General features: G+C 44.4%; 1 protein-coding gene across 6 annotated transcripts in view; it reads right to left on the bottom strand.

Moving 5' to 3' along the window:
• Positions 1-14,944, bottom strand: part of LOC311137055 (non-muscle caldesmon-like) — a 55,145-nt gene that overhangs the window by 2,553 nt on the left and 37,648 nt on the right. For 4 of the 6 annotated variants that reach the window (XM_084171374.1, XM_084171373.1, XM_084171375.1 and 1 more), the window contains 10 exons: positions 14,465-14,485; positions 14,253-14,303; positions 13,709-13,984; positions 11,019-11,153; positions 9,903-9,946; positions 9,727-9,799; positions 9,205-9,339; positions 8,742-8,846; positions 4,442-4,510; positions 928-967 (listed from right to left, as the gene is read on the bottom strand). In XM_084171374.1, coding sequence (XP_084027500.1) covers positions 928-967; positions 4,442-4,510; positions 8,742-8,846; positions 9,205-9,339; positions 9,727-9,799; positions 9,903-9,946; positions 11,019-11,153; positions 13,709-13,984; positions 14,253-14,303; positions 14,465-14,485 — 949 coding nt within the window. The remainder of the gene's footprint in view (positions 1-927; positions 968-4,441; positions 4,511-8,741; positions 8,847-9,204; positions 9,340-9,726; positions 9,800-9,902; positions 9,947-11,018; positions 11,154-13,708; positions 13,985-14,252; positions 14,304-14,464; positions 14,486-14,944) is intronic. The other 2 variants (XM_084171376.1, XM_084171377.1) reach the window with 1 other exon arrangement.

Here is a 14,944-nt window from a genome sequence, read left to right as displayed (position 1 = left end):
GTGCTACTAATGATACAGTATATACTGTAATAGGGGAACTATAAAAAGTAGCACTGTAGTGAGATAGATACTTGGGCAGAAACGCGTACTGCATAATCAACATAACAACTTGATACCCATAGGAATCATATCTCTTTGACCTGTCAGTATCTACTGTTGCTAGTCTCACTCAACACCCCCTGAGATTATACAGTAAGCAACTACAATTGACCCTGTAAGAGTATAAGCCTTTACAACATAAATGTTGAGTGTAAAAGCCTGGTGAGTGAGGCTACTTTGCCGCTTAAACGGCTGGTAATCCTCCACAGCCCTACGGGCATAATGCAACAGTAATGTGACAATACAAGCAGCTGCACTGTGGCATGCGTGGCATCATGCCGACAGTCTGCACAGTATTCGTCAGGTCCAGGTGGCGTGGGGTGAACTACGCAGGACAGTGGAGGCATCCCAAATGGTACCCTATTACCTATGTAGTACACTACTTTTGATCAGGGCCTATAGGGCTCTGGTTAAAAGTAGTGCACTATATAAGGAATAGGATGCCATTCGGGACGCAAGACAGTGACAGCCATCTGAGGAGCATGACAGGTTCCTTGCACAGGGAAACAATGTCAGTGGGAACAGGCCCTTTAAATATAGAACAATAATGCAATGAGGTGATGGAACATGCACAATATGTCCGTCCAAAGGATTTGATTTACGGTGGCCAGCGAACTCGGGCACAGAGTGGAGGACAGATGTAGGAGTTATGGACATTTGGGTCCATAGGGGGTTGGAAATCAATTCAAGGTGGGTGTGGGTGTGTCCTTCAGAAGGGAAAACCTTTCCTTAGCCTCACCTTCTTTTGTTCTGTGACGATGTCACTCACAACAGGTTCAGAAAAGCACACATGCACACATTCACATCATGGTGAGAAAACTCACTTACCATTTGTGACAGATTTGCTCTTGCCTCCAACTGTCACCTGCTAACAGAAAACAAATGAGGGAACAAAAAGGGGAAGAAGTTACTAAACCATCTCATCTTTACCAGTGAAATGACTGTATTTCAGGGTGTATCATGTCTTACCAAGGGGCAATCATTATTACTTATTCAAATGTCATATAGTTCAGGGTCATGCATTTTAATATGCTAAACTGACTCAAACAAGGAGTGTACTCAGGAGGTGAGAGTGAAGTGTAAAAACTATGTATCAGCAAACCAGAATTGAACATAACTGTGTTAGAGGAGTGGAATGAGGTGGGGGGCGGATACATTCTGCCCCAGTGCTTATGGTCTATGACTACATGTATGTCCTCACTGGCCCAGATGTATTTAGCCTTGGCACCAAACTGCTGAGCAATGCAATCCATACCTCCCTTCACATAACATATAGAGCATTTCCCAGAATAGGATTGCAAAGGCCACTATTTAAAATTTGACATGATGAAACATCAATGGTGAAAAGCCACATCAGAAGAGCTACAACAGTTCCCAGAATGCTATTCATCTAGTCAATGCCACTATGGAAGCTAAGGATTGTCACATACTGTACATACAGAAATACTGCATGTGAGAATGGGATATGGTGATTGATGTGATAAGACATAGTGGGAATCCAAACCACATGAGTGAGGTAAGAGAATACATCTAATCAGATTCAGAGCTGTTCCTGTTTCTGTTCTGATTGGTTCCCAGCTAGCGCATTTGGTACTTTGGAAGTTGTGGGAACGTATGTTTTTGGTTTCACAGGTTGTGGGAATGAAGCCATACACTTCCTGACCGGTAAAACTGAACTGTTTTTTAAACGTTCTAAGAACAGAAGTGAACATTTTGCTTGTTCTGGGAACATTTAGTTTTAGGTTCTGAGAATGTTTTACTAACACTCTGAGGACGGAAATTATAGGTTATTGGGAGGTTTTTTAATAACTTCCTTAAAACTTTCACAGAATGTTTCAATAAGACTTTTAATAACGCTGCTAGCTTATTTTGATAGGACATATGGAAATTAATTTCCTTAGGCATTAATCATTCTTTTTTATTGTGACACAGCATCATTAGGATTCAAACCTATAATCTTCTGTTCTCTATTCATGGAATTAGTCCACTGCGACACCAGGATGAAGCTAGCATGCCATGTTTTTTTGCGCATACAAAATGGTTCATTTCAGTCTATTCAAACAGACCCCATGTCAAAGGAAACAAGCACTCAATAAGATCAGGTGTGGCCAATTAGTGGCCACGGCCAACACACCTGAACACTCTAAACAAGATAGAGGATAGAGAGTTTTGTTGATGCTGAGAACGGAACGTACCCTACCAGTCAAAAGTTTGGACACACCTTTCATTCAAGGGTTTTTCTTTATTTTTACTATTTTTTACAATGTAGAGTAATAGTGAAGACATCAAAACTATGAAATAACACATATGGAATCATGTAGTAACCAAAATAGCCACCCTTTGCCATGATGATAGCTTTGCACACTCTTGGCATTCTCTCAACCAGCTTCATGAGGTAGTCACCTGGAATGCATTTAAATTAACAGGTGTGCCTTCTTAAAAGTTAATTTGTGGAATTTCTTTCCGTCTTAATGCGTTTGAGCCAATCAGTTGTGTTGTGACAAGGTAGGGGGGGTATACAAATGATAGCCCTATTTGGTAAAAGACCAAGTCCATATTATGGCAAGAACAGCTCAAATAAGCAAAGAGAAACGACAGTCCATCATTATTTTAAGACATGAAGGTCAGTCAATACAGAACATTTCAAGAACTTTGAAAGTTTCTTCAAGTGCAGTCGCAAAAACCATCAAGCGCTATGATGAAACTGGCTCTCATGAGGACCGCCACAGGAATGGAAGACCCAGAGTTACCTCTGCTGCAGAGGATAAGTTCATTAGAGTTACCAGCCTCAGAAATTGCAGCCCAAATAAATGCTTCACAGAGTTCAAGTCACAGACACATCTCAACATCAACTGTTCAGAGGGGACTGTGTGAATCAGGCCTTCGTGGTCGAATTGCTGCAAAGAATCCACTACTAAAGGACACCAATAAGAAGAAGAGACCTGCTTGGGCCAAGAAACATGAGCAATGGACATTAGACCGGTGGAAATGTGTCCTTTGGTCTGTAGTCCAAATTGGAGATTTTTGGTTCCAACCGCCGTTTCTTTGTGAGACGTGGTGTGGGTGAACTGATGATCTCCGCATCTGTAGTTCCCAACGTAAAGCATGGAGGAGGAGGTGTTATGGTGTGGGGGTGCTTTGCTGGTGACACTGTCTGTGATTTAATTAATTAATTAATCAGCATGGCTACCACATCATTCTGCAGCGATACACCATCCCATCTGGTTTGGGCTTGGTGGGACTATCATTTGTTTTTCAACAGGACAATGACCCAACAACCTCCAGGCTGTGTAAGGGCTATTTGACCAAAAAGGAAAGGAGAGTGATGGAGTGCTGCATCAGATGACCTGGCCTCCACAATCCCCCGACCTCAACCAATTGAGATGGTTTGGGATGAGTCGGACCGCAGAGTGAAGGGAAAGCAGCAAACAAGTGCTCAGCATATGTGGGAACTCCTTCAAGACTGTTGGAAAAGCATTCACCAGGTGAATCTGGTTGAGAGAATGGCAAGAGTGTGCAAAGCTATCATCAAGGCAAAGGGTGGCTACTTTGAAGAATCTAAAATCTAAAATATATTTTGATTTGTTTTACACTTTTTTGCTTACTACATGATTCCATATGTGTTATTTCATAGTTTATGTCTTCACTATTATTCTACAATGTAGAAAATAGTAAAAAAAATAAAGAAAAACCCTTGAATGAGTAGGTGTGTCCAAACTTTTGACTGGTAATGTATGTTTTTAAATAACATTCTTAGAAAGTTCTCTTGTGGTTTTTATGGAAAGTTTTCTTCATGTTCTTCGTACAATCTGAGAACATGACTTTAAATAGAACCATGAGGAAACCTGTAGGAAACGTTATGCTAAAGTACTGAAATTCCCACAGAAGAACATTGTTTCTTAACATTCTTGGAACTATTTGAGAACATTCTCAATATCAAACCAGTTGGGGAACATTCCTAGAACATTACCAAAATTGAAATTAAATGAAACCATGTTTGAACTTTTAGGAAACGTTCTGTTAAAGTTTTTTGGTCAAGTTCCTTAAATGTGCTGACACTGTTCCAAAGCCAAGCATTTCATATTTGACACACTGTAAATACTCCAGTACTGTTGCCCAACCCCACATTTACTCCTAGACCCTAAACCCAACACTTGTGGAGATCTGAGAGAATGGACAGGTGTTCACAATATGTCAAAAATCCAGCTAGACAATAAGAGGGCAAGGTGGAGCGCTCACCATACTGTTTACACCCACCAAATCCTCTCAGTTCTCCATGTGCCTGGGGGTAGGGGCTAGGGGTTGTTTCGGGACAGGGCCATCATCTGATCTACTAGCTCACCTTGGCAGGGGAGGAGCCCTTTGTTTCCCATAGGCTGCGCTTGTTGCCCACATCAACAGGTTTCAGGTCCTGCAAGAGAACACAGAGTAGAGCGTGATGTGGGGAAGAAGCCATAGTGAGGCTATAGTGCCTTTAATCTGAACAAAAGCATGGATGGAACTACGGTGGGTGCTAAGAAGTGCATCAATTGTTGGTGAATGATCATGACTAAATTACTAATCATTTATTGATTAACTAAAATGTAGATGTTTCCATCAATGGCACATTCAAGAGAGTACTTTTTAAAGATATCAGATGCATATTGCTAACATGACAAACTGTTTGGATCGTACAGTACCTTTCCCACAGATAAAATCAAGCAGAAGACAGAACAGAAAAGTACAGAAGGAAGGAAAGTTCCAGAGGAAGACCAAGAGGAAGAAAACTGCAGAGCTAGTAAAGTAGAAGAGAGGAAAATAAAATTAGTTGTTAAACAACAGTAATTGATAGACATTTTCTCAAAAGAAATAACCTACCTCAAAAGCTAAATTCAAATCTAACCTAAACATTTCATATAACATACAGAAGAGTGCTATACAACTTCTCTCCATGAGAGGGAAACCTTGTAGCGTTCCTGTAAAAGTGACTTGGCTCTTACAAGTACTTGTGGCCAGAAGGAATGGTTCTAAAGATATCCCCTCATAAATTTCAGGTTCGAACAAAGTGGCTTGCCAATCAACAGTACGTCTCACATACTGTTCTGTCTGTCTCTAATAGAACCGGTAAGATTAGCCTGCTAGCACGCTATAAAGAATAGGACACACTGACTGTCTCAAATGGACTCACCCATCACACTGGATATGGCATTTATTTTAGATATACATCCAATTCAGGATACCTGTATCCTACACATTGGTTATACACATAAATGATCTAGTTTAAATCTCTAGTTTTGATCTAAATTATAAATGAAAACAAATCAACTGTTTTGAGAAAGCAAAAGTTTGTTATGAAACTGGTCGTCAACTGAAAACATTTGAGACTTGACCTTTTTGATTGTTCAAATACAGACAGTCACAATGTGACAAAGTTCTAAAACGTCCCCTCAAGACACTGTTTACACACTTCCATAAACCACATATGCCATGGTGTACTGTACACATACTTGAATGTACTCTTATCGTACTCTATCAGCTATAAGATAGGGTTAATTAAAATAACTATCCAGCCCAAGCAAGGTGAAATATTGCCTTTGAGAGTGGCTGGTGTGGAGAGGGCAGAACTAGGGAGGTATACTACATATACAAAAGTATGTGGACACCTCTTCAAATTAGTGGATTTGGCTATTTCAGCCACACCCGTTGCTGACAGGTGTATAAAATCAAGCACACCGCCATGCAATCTCCATAGACAAACATTGGCTGTAGAATGGCCTTATTGCAGAGCTCAGTGACTTTCAACGTGGCACCGACATAGGATGCCACCCTTCCAACAAGTAAGTTTGTCAAATTTCTGCCCTGCTAGAGCTGCCCCGGTCAACTGTAAGTGTTCTTATTGTGAAGTGGAAATGTCTAGGAGCAACAACGGCTCAGCCGCGAAGTGTTAAGCCACAAAAGCTCACAGAACGGGATCGCCGAGTGCTGAAGCACGTAGCTCGTAAAAATCCTCACTACCGAGTTCCAAACTGACTCTGGAAGCAACTTCAGCACAATAACTGTTCGTCGGGAGCTTCATGAAATGGGTTTCCATGGCCGGGCAGCCGCACTCAAGCCTAAGATCACCATGTGCAATGCCAAGCGTCGGCTGGAGTGGTGTAAAGCTCGCCACCTTTGGACTGTAGAGCAGTGGAAAAGCATTCTCTGGAGTGCATTCCTTCCCCCTCTGGATGACTTCATCATCTGGCAGTCCAACGGACAAATCTGGGTTTGGCGGATGCCAGGAGAACGCTACCTTCCCCAATGCATAGTGGCAACTGTAAAGTTTGTTGGAGGAGGAATAGTGGTCTGGGGCTGTTTTCAATGGTTCGGGCTAGGCCCCTTAGTTCCAGTGAAGGGAAATCTTAACCCTACAGCATACTATGACATTCTAGACGATTCTGTGCTTCCAACTTTGTGGCAACAGTTTGGGGAAGGCCCTTTCCTGTTTCAGCATGACAATGCCCCCGTGCACAAAGCTAGGTCCATACGGAAATGGTTTGTCGAAATCCGTGTGGAAGAACTTGACTGTCCTGCACAGAGCCCTGCCTTCAACCCCATCAAATACCTTTGGGATGAATTGGAACGCCGACTGTGAGCCAGGCTTCACTAATGCTCTTGTGGCTGAATGGAAGCAAATCCCCACAGCAATGTTCCAACATCTAGTGGAAAGCCTTCCTAGAAGAGTGGAGGCTGTTATAGCAGCAAAAAGGGGAGACCAACTCCATATTAATGCCCATGATTTTGGAATGAAATGTTCGACAAGCAGGTGTCCACATACTTTTGGTCAATTAGTGTATGTTGGCGTCCTGCCACCTGGCACACAACTATCATACTTCTGTTGTTTGTTTGGTCTTTTTCTGGCCTTAAAACAGGGCAAGGTGACTGGAGACAATAATTTGGTTAAACAGTACAAATACGACCTACGCAGATTGATCAAGATGGCAGAACACAAGTATAGGGACAAATTGGAGGAGGAATTCAGCAGGTCAGACAGTGTCAGGGGGTACTAACGATCACGGATTACAAAAAGAAAGCCAGCCACATCGCGGTCACCAACGCCACCCTACCGGACGAGCTAAACACATTTTTCTCATGATTCGAGCACAATGACACTGAGCTGCCGAGGAGAGCCCCTGATGACAACGTGGGCTACATACTCATGGTATCCAATGAGGACGTATGTAAGTCATTTAAACGTGTTAACCCTCGCAAGGCAGACGGCATCCCTAGTCATGCCCTCAGAGCATGTGCAGACCAGCTGGCTGTTGTGTTCTCTGACATTTTCAATCTCTCTGTAGCTCAGGCCGCTATACCCACCTGCTTCAATATACCCACTATCATCCCAGTGTCCAAGAAAGGGAAGGTAACTGAACTGAATGACTACATATTTTTTTTACTACCCCCATCCTCATCAACGGGGCCGCCGTGGAGACGGTAAATAACTTCAAATTCCTTGGCGTACACATCTCAGAGAAGCTGAAATGGTAAAACCACATGGACACCGTGGTGAAGAAGGCCTGAGAGTGACTCTTCAACCTATAATAATAATATAATATGCCATTTAGCAGACGCTTTTATCCAAAGCGACTTACAGTCATGTGTGCATACATTTTTACGTATGGGTGGTCCCGGGGATCGAACCCACTACCCTGGCGTTACAAGCGCCATGCTCTACCAATTGAGCTACAGAGGACCACAGGATGCTGAAGAAATTGGCCTGTCCCCGAGGGCTCTCAGTGTTCTAAAGGTGAACCATCAAGAGCATACTGTCGGGCTGCATCACAGCCTGGTATGGCAACTCCAATTCCGCAGACCGCAAGGCGCTTCAGAGGGTGGTACGCGCTGCCAAACGCACCATTGGGTGCACACTGCCTGTCCTCCAGGACACCTACAACACCAGGTGTCGCAGGAAGGCCAAGAAGATCATCAGGGACCTCAGCCACCCGAGCCATGGCCTGTTCTCCCCGCTTCCATCACTTAGACGTGGGTGGCACAGGAGCATTATGGCGAAAACTGGAAGACTGGCCAATAGCTTCTACCCCCAGATCATCAGGCTGCTGAATAGCCACCACTAGTCAGCTACCTGCTCACCCCTCCCCCTGCTACTCCCCCTATGGACTTACCTTACCTGCTGTTCCCTCTATGGACATTTTCCCCCCACCCCCTCAACTGACTTTTACTCTGCTCACACCCCAATGACATTCTTCACATTTGCAGTTGTTAATATGTATATTATTATTCCTATTTTTATTATTTTTTTCATTATTATATTTCACTTAGTCCTGCATGTTGGAGCTCGGAGCCTAAGATTTTTCACTGTACCCTGCAATCGCACCTGCAACCCTGTACATGTGACTATTAAACACTCAATCTGAATCTGAAGCTGACCAGCAGGCAACACGTTCGCAGTGCTCCCAGACTGTTTGTAAAAAGTGTGTCTCCACGTCTGACGTGATGTGTATACAAATCCTATTTCAGTGTGTTTACACTAGTGTAGGCCGCAGGTTGAAAGACAAATGGATGGTCGTATAGACGTGCACTCACCATGTCTACCATTTGGGGTCACTAGAGTACAGCTAGCCATATTTTCAAGTTAAAGAGCTCAATCGTGTGTTTGTCCTTACTTCAGCCTTCTCAGCTGCGGCTGCAGCTGCCTTGCCAGTGTCTGCTGGGCTCTTGCCCCAGCCTTTAGTCAGTCCAGCCACACCCACTTTAATATCAGCAGCATCCTGGGAAGAAGATGGAGAAGTAGGCTGTCATGCATGACATACAGTCAGCGATCGCTCTCTCGCTCTCTCCTCCTGTCTCCCAATCTCCTCTTACATTTGTACATTTTAGTCATTTAGCAGACGCTCTCATCCAGAGCGCCTTACAGGAGCGATTAGGGTTAAGTGCTCAAGGCTACATCAACATATTTTTCACCTAGTCGGCGACTCAAACCAGCGACCTTTCAGGTGCTGGCCCAACTCTCTTCATCGCTAGGCTACCTGCCGCACTTATTTTCCTTCCCCCTCCCTCCCCTCTCTCTCTCCCACACGCTCTCTCTCCTTCATCCGTTTCTCCCCATCCCTCTCTCTTCTCCCTTACCTTATTCGTAGGCTTGGGGCTCTCAGTGGCCCCCTTAACGTTCCCTTTCTCCCACATGCTCTTGATGTTGCGGATACTTGGTGTCTCTGGCAGGTCTGAGACTGGAGACTTGGGAGACCTCACATCCCGGTTGGTCTGTGAACAGGGAAAGGAGACATTTCATAAATGTTTACATTTTGGTAATTTAGCAGAGCGACATACAGTCAGACATCAAGATAATGCCACTTTTAAATAAATAAAAAAGAGAAACTGGTAGGCAAGTGATTGTGTTTGTATTCTGTTGATTTAGTTATTTAACCCTTATTTAACCAGAAAAGTCAGTTGAGAACCAATTCTCATTTACAGTGATGACAATGATGATTACAATCACCTAATTTCTGCCTCCTAGCTTTCATTGGATTTTTAGTGCTGTGTCCACATACTCATTCTGTCATCTTATGACATGATGAGTAGGCCTTAAGATGCCCTGGAACACTATGTATACAGTATGTGTGTAGCGTTTAGGATGTGTCTGTGCCTCACCTGAACTGCAGCAGTGTATTGTTCCAGTCTGTTGCCTATCTTGGAGACAATAGGAGCATGTGATGTCTTACAGCTGTAGGAGCAAGAACACACATACCATGAGTACAATGCAGTACATTCTAGACTGAAGGTTTACATGAATACCATGGTAGAAGTAAAAGGCAAGGAATGCTCACCCTTTCTGGGATCTCTGGTTCAAGAATTCTGCCCTCTCCCCAATCTAAAAACACAGAGAATAGACTAACGTGATTACACTTGTAAAGACATTATTGACATGCAACACACAGCTGATGCAAATGTCTGCTGCTCTCTCTCTCTCTCTCTCTCTCTCTCTCTCTCTCTCTCTCTCTCTCTCTCTCTCTCTCTCTCTCTCTCTCTCTCTCTCTCTCTCTCTCTCTCTCTCTCTCTCTCTCTCTCTCTCTCTCTCTCTCTCTCTCTCTCTCTCTCTCTCTCTCTCTCTCTCTCTCTCTCTCTCTCTCTCTCTCTCTCTCTCTCTCTCTCTCTCTCTCTCTCTCTCCTCCTCTGTCCCTCTCTCTCCATTTATCTTTCTCCCTTTTGACTAACATTCTTACCATTCTTGGGCAGTTAGTTCTGTGTGATCTGAACAAAGTGAACCCAGTGGTGGTGACTCAGTGTTGTGTTGAGGAGTCAGTCTGTCACAGAGCCAGTATAAGCAGGGTCCTGTCAGCCCCTGAGCCACGGGCTGGGAACCCAGAACTGCTGTTTATGATAAATGGCAAGTCCAAAACGAGTGTGCACACAAACGCACGCACGCATGCATGCACCCACACGCGTACGCACGCCATACACTCAGGCAGGCACACATGTACACAAACACACAAAAGCATTCACACACACACGCATACACTCCTCATACTGCTGGCTGTGGAAGCTCCTAAAATACTTGTCACAATAAATTCCTCCCAGTCCTAGACCTCCTCTAAACACCCATATTTGAGCACATTTGTGATACCAGCAGCAACATCACTAATTTTGTACTTGTCATAGAGATTTTATGTTTTTATGAAAAGCTGTCTATCAATCAGCGGAAATAGAAACCGACTTAACAATGAAAGAGACAGCAGTATGTATCAAACTTGGAAACACATAACAGTTGTCATGTTAGTATGAGAATAATTCAATGGATCTTTACTCAAGGCATTGTATTGCTTTGTGGGAACACATTGCACATCAATATGAACACAATGTCTACAGACGATCGTTTTTCTCTCTCAGTTACTGTAATGATATCATCACCGGGTGAGCTGTAGTTGTAGCCTATAGGGCCTCACCTTGCCCTTGGGCGTGACACCCAGTGTGAAGGGTTTCTTGTCTCCGTCGCCCGATTCCTCTATCATCTGTTTCTTCTTCTCTGCAGCCTCTTTTCTTCTTTGCTCTATCTCTTCCTTCAACCTCTTCCTCTCCTCCTGTTAGAACCAGAGCAAAGGCCCATTTAACCATTGTTATCTTTAGGGTTAGGGTTCAACCGGGATGTGGACATGAAGCTAGGGTTAGGGTTGTTCACTAGGCACGAAATGGAAGAGAACGGTCTGAAATGGGGTGAAAACACATTTGTTTGATCATTCAGCTGCTCATAGAGCATTTAGCTTCTGTTTCAACTGGATCCCTCTCTGTCCGTCCCCAGCCCCCACCTGTCTGTCTGTCCGTCTGTCCCCAGTCTCCACCTGTCTGTCAAATGTTTTTTTGCCACATGCTTCGTAAACAACAGGTGTAGACTAACAGTGAAATGCTTACTTATGGAACCTTCCCAACAATGCAAAGAGAAAAATATAAAAATAATATAAAAAAATTATAACACAAGGAATAAATACACAATGATTTACTATAACTTATACACAGGGTACCAGTACTGAGTCGATGTGCAGGGGTACGAGGTAATTGAGGTAGATATGTACATATAGGTAGGGATAAAGTGACTAGGCAACAGGATAGATAATAAACAATAGCAGCAGCGTATGTGATGAGTCAAAAGAGTAAGTGCAATAAGGGTCAATGCAGATAGTCCGGGTAGCTATTTGGTTAACTATTTAGCAGTCTTATGGCTTGGTGGTAGAAGCTGTTCAGGGTCCTGTTGGTTCCTGTTGGTGCATCGGTACCGCTTGCCCCAGTGATGTACTCTGCCGTTCGCACTACCCTCTGTAGCGACTTGCGGTCATATGCCAAGCAGTTGCCTTTTTGAGGATCTGAGGGCCCATCCCAAATCTTTTCAACCTCCTGAGTGGGAAGAGTCGTTGTCGTGCCTTCTTCTTGAATGTGTTGGTGTGTGTTGACAATGTTAATTCCTTAGTTATGTGGACACTGAGGAACTTGAAGCTCTCGACGCCCTCCACTACAGCCCCGTCGATGTGGATGGGGGCTTGCTCAGCCCTCCTTTTCCTGTAGTCCACAATCAGCTCCTTTGTCTTGCTGACGTTGAGGGAGAGGTTGTTGTCCTGGCACCACACTGCCAGGTCACTGACCTCCTCCCTATAGGCTGTCTCATGGTCGTAGGTGATCAGGCCTACCACCGTTGTGTTCTCAGCTAACTTAATGATGGTGTTGGAGTCGTGCACGACCACGCAGTCGTGGATGAACAGGGAGTACAGGAGGGGACTAAGCACGCACCCCTGAGGGGCCCCCATGTTGAGGGTCAGCGTGGCGGATGTGTTGTTACCTACCCTCACCACCTCGTAGTCGTAGCAGGATTTCTTATAAGCGTCCGGGTTAGTGTCCCGCTCCTTGAAAGTGGCAGCTCTAGCCTTTAGCTCAGTGCAGATGTTGCCTGTAATCCATGGCTTTTGGTTGGGATGTGTACATACGGTGACTGATGTGGTAAACTCCTTAATGTTATCGGATGAATCCAAGATCATATTCCAGTCTGTGCTAGCGAAACAGTCCTGTAGCTTAGCATTCGCTTCATCGGACCACTTCCGTATTGAGCACGTCACTAGTACTTCCTGTTTGAGTTTTTGCTTGTAAGCAGGAATCAGGAGGAGAGAGTTATAGCCAGATTTGCAAAGGGGAGGGCGAGAGAGAACCTCTAATACTTTTCTGTGTGTGGAGTAAAGGTGATCTATAATTTTTTCGACTCTACTTGCACAGGTGACATGCTGGTAAAAATGAGGTAAAAGGGATTTCAGTTTCCCTGCATTAAAATCACCGGCCACAAGAAGCGCTGCCTCTGGGTGAGCATTTTCTTGTTTGCTTACGGCCCTATACAGCTCGTTGAGTGCGGTCTTAGTGCTAGCATCGGTTTGTGGTGGTAAATAGACAGCTACGAAAAATATAGATGAAAACTCTCTTAGTAAACAGTATGGTCTGATTGCACACCAGCTGTTGTTAACAAAGAGACCTCCCCCCATCTTACTCGAGGCTGCTGACCGGTCTTGACGATGCATGGAAAAGCCAGCGAGATGTATATTATCCATGTCCTTGTTCAGCCACGTCTCCGAGAATCATAGAATATTACAGTTCTCCAGGTCCCGTTGATAGGATAGTCTCAAATGGAGCTTGTCCAGTTTGTTCTCTAGTGACTGTACGTTCCCAAACAGAATGGAGGGTAGAGGCAGTTTATTTGGTCGGCAACGTAGTCTCGTCAGGATGCCGGCTCATCTGCCTCTTTTGCTCCGTCGCTTCCTCTTTCGAGTCCCGGGGAATAGGGCCTGATCCAGTAAACAGAACGTCCAGAGCTGCAGACTAGTTGAAGTAGAAATTGTCATCCAAATCGAGGTTAGTGATAGCTGTTTTGATCTCCAGAAGCTGTTTTCGGAGACATTATGTACAAAAGAAGTTAAGATCAGCATAAAAAAAAACACACAAAATAGCAGAATTGGTCAGGAGCCCGTAAAACGGCGGCTATCCACTGCAGCGCCATTCCACGTCTGTCTGTTTGTCCGTCCCCAGTTCCCACCTGTCTGTGTCCATCCTTAGTCCCCACCCACCCGTCTGTTTGTCTGTCTGTACGTCCCCAGTCCCCACCCACCTGCTCCTTGGCCTTCTTCTCTGCCAGCTCTGTCTTCCTCTGCTTCTCCTCCTCCTCAATGATCTTCTTCCTCCCCTCCCTCTTCTTCTTCAGCTCCTCCAGCTCGGCCTCAGACTCCTGCTGTTTCTGCTTCATCTTCTCCAACTCCTCGCTGTCCGCCTCGTCACGACGCCGCTTCAGCTCCTCCAGCTTACGCTCAGCCTCCAGACGCTCCTGGTCCTCGGCCTCGGTGGAGCGCGCCACACCTCCGTTCTGCTGCTTGGAGGGGGTGGACTCCTTCGGTTCAATAGAGAGCACAGATAGATAGACCAATGGATGAGTGATAGACCCATAGAATTGGAATGAGATTACCCCATCCAACATTCTTAATCTATCTCTATGGATTCACCAATGGAAACCAATTGGTGAGTGATGGACCAGTGGATGAGCAACAAATGGATGAGTTATACACCAATAAAAAGCAGAGATAGATAGAACAATTGATGAATGCAACAAACAGGTATAACAAGGAAACTGTTTGTCGGATGGATAGAACATGACTCACCTCGTCTTTCTTCACTGATCTTAACTTCGGTTTCTCCACCTTCTCAGCCTCCTGCATCAACGTCCAACAATGATGAAACAAAAACAAAGTTATAAAATATAAACAAAATTGTGTCCAACATTATATGGATATTTTTACAATCTATGATTTTGATAGAAAGTGTGATATATATGTGATGGTCAAAATGACTCTACATTTAATCTTGATCTTACCCGCTTTTTTGACTTTTCCTCCTTGGTGGGCAGGAACAAAGGGAAATATAACAAGAGAAGTCAGATAACTGTGGAATATATCTACATATGCAAACTGTAGAAGCCAGGCAAATTGGATGCCATTGCCATACAATGCTGTTCCACTCCAGCCTGCAAGGTGAGAGCAATGCAGAGGTACGTTGATGCTGACCACACACACACACACACACACACACACACACACACACACACACACACACACACACACACACACACACACACACACACTGTGACAACACTGTGACATAACTAGCCTGGTTCCTGATCTGTTTGTGCCAACTTCTATGGCTCAGTTTGGCATGACAATGACCATAGGAATTGGCAGGACAGAACACACAGATCTGGGACCAGACTAGGACACAACTGCCCAAGTGATCAATGATGCAAAGCAACACATCGTGACCACTCTGTGATCTGTGACCACACCTTAAAGCATGGGAG

This window comes from Coregonus lavaretus, assembly GCF_964263955.1.
Source record: "Coregonus lavaretus genome assembly, chromosome: 11".
Classification (NCBI taxonomy): Eukaryota; Metazoa; Chordata; class Actinopteri; order Salmoniformes; family Salmonidae; genus Coregonus; species Coregonus lavaretus.
This window is presented reverse-complemented; position numbering and strand designations above follow the sequence as displayed.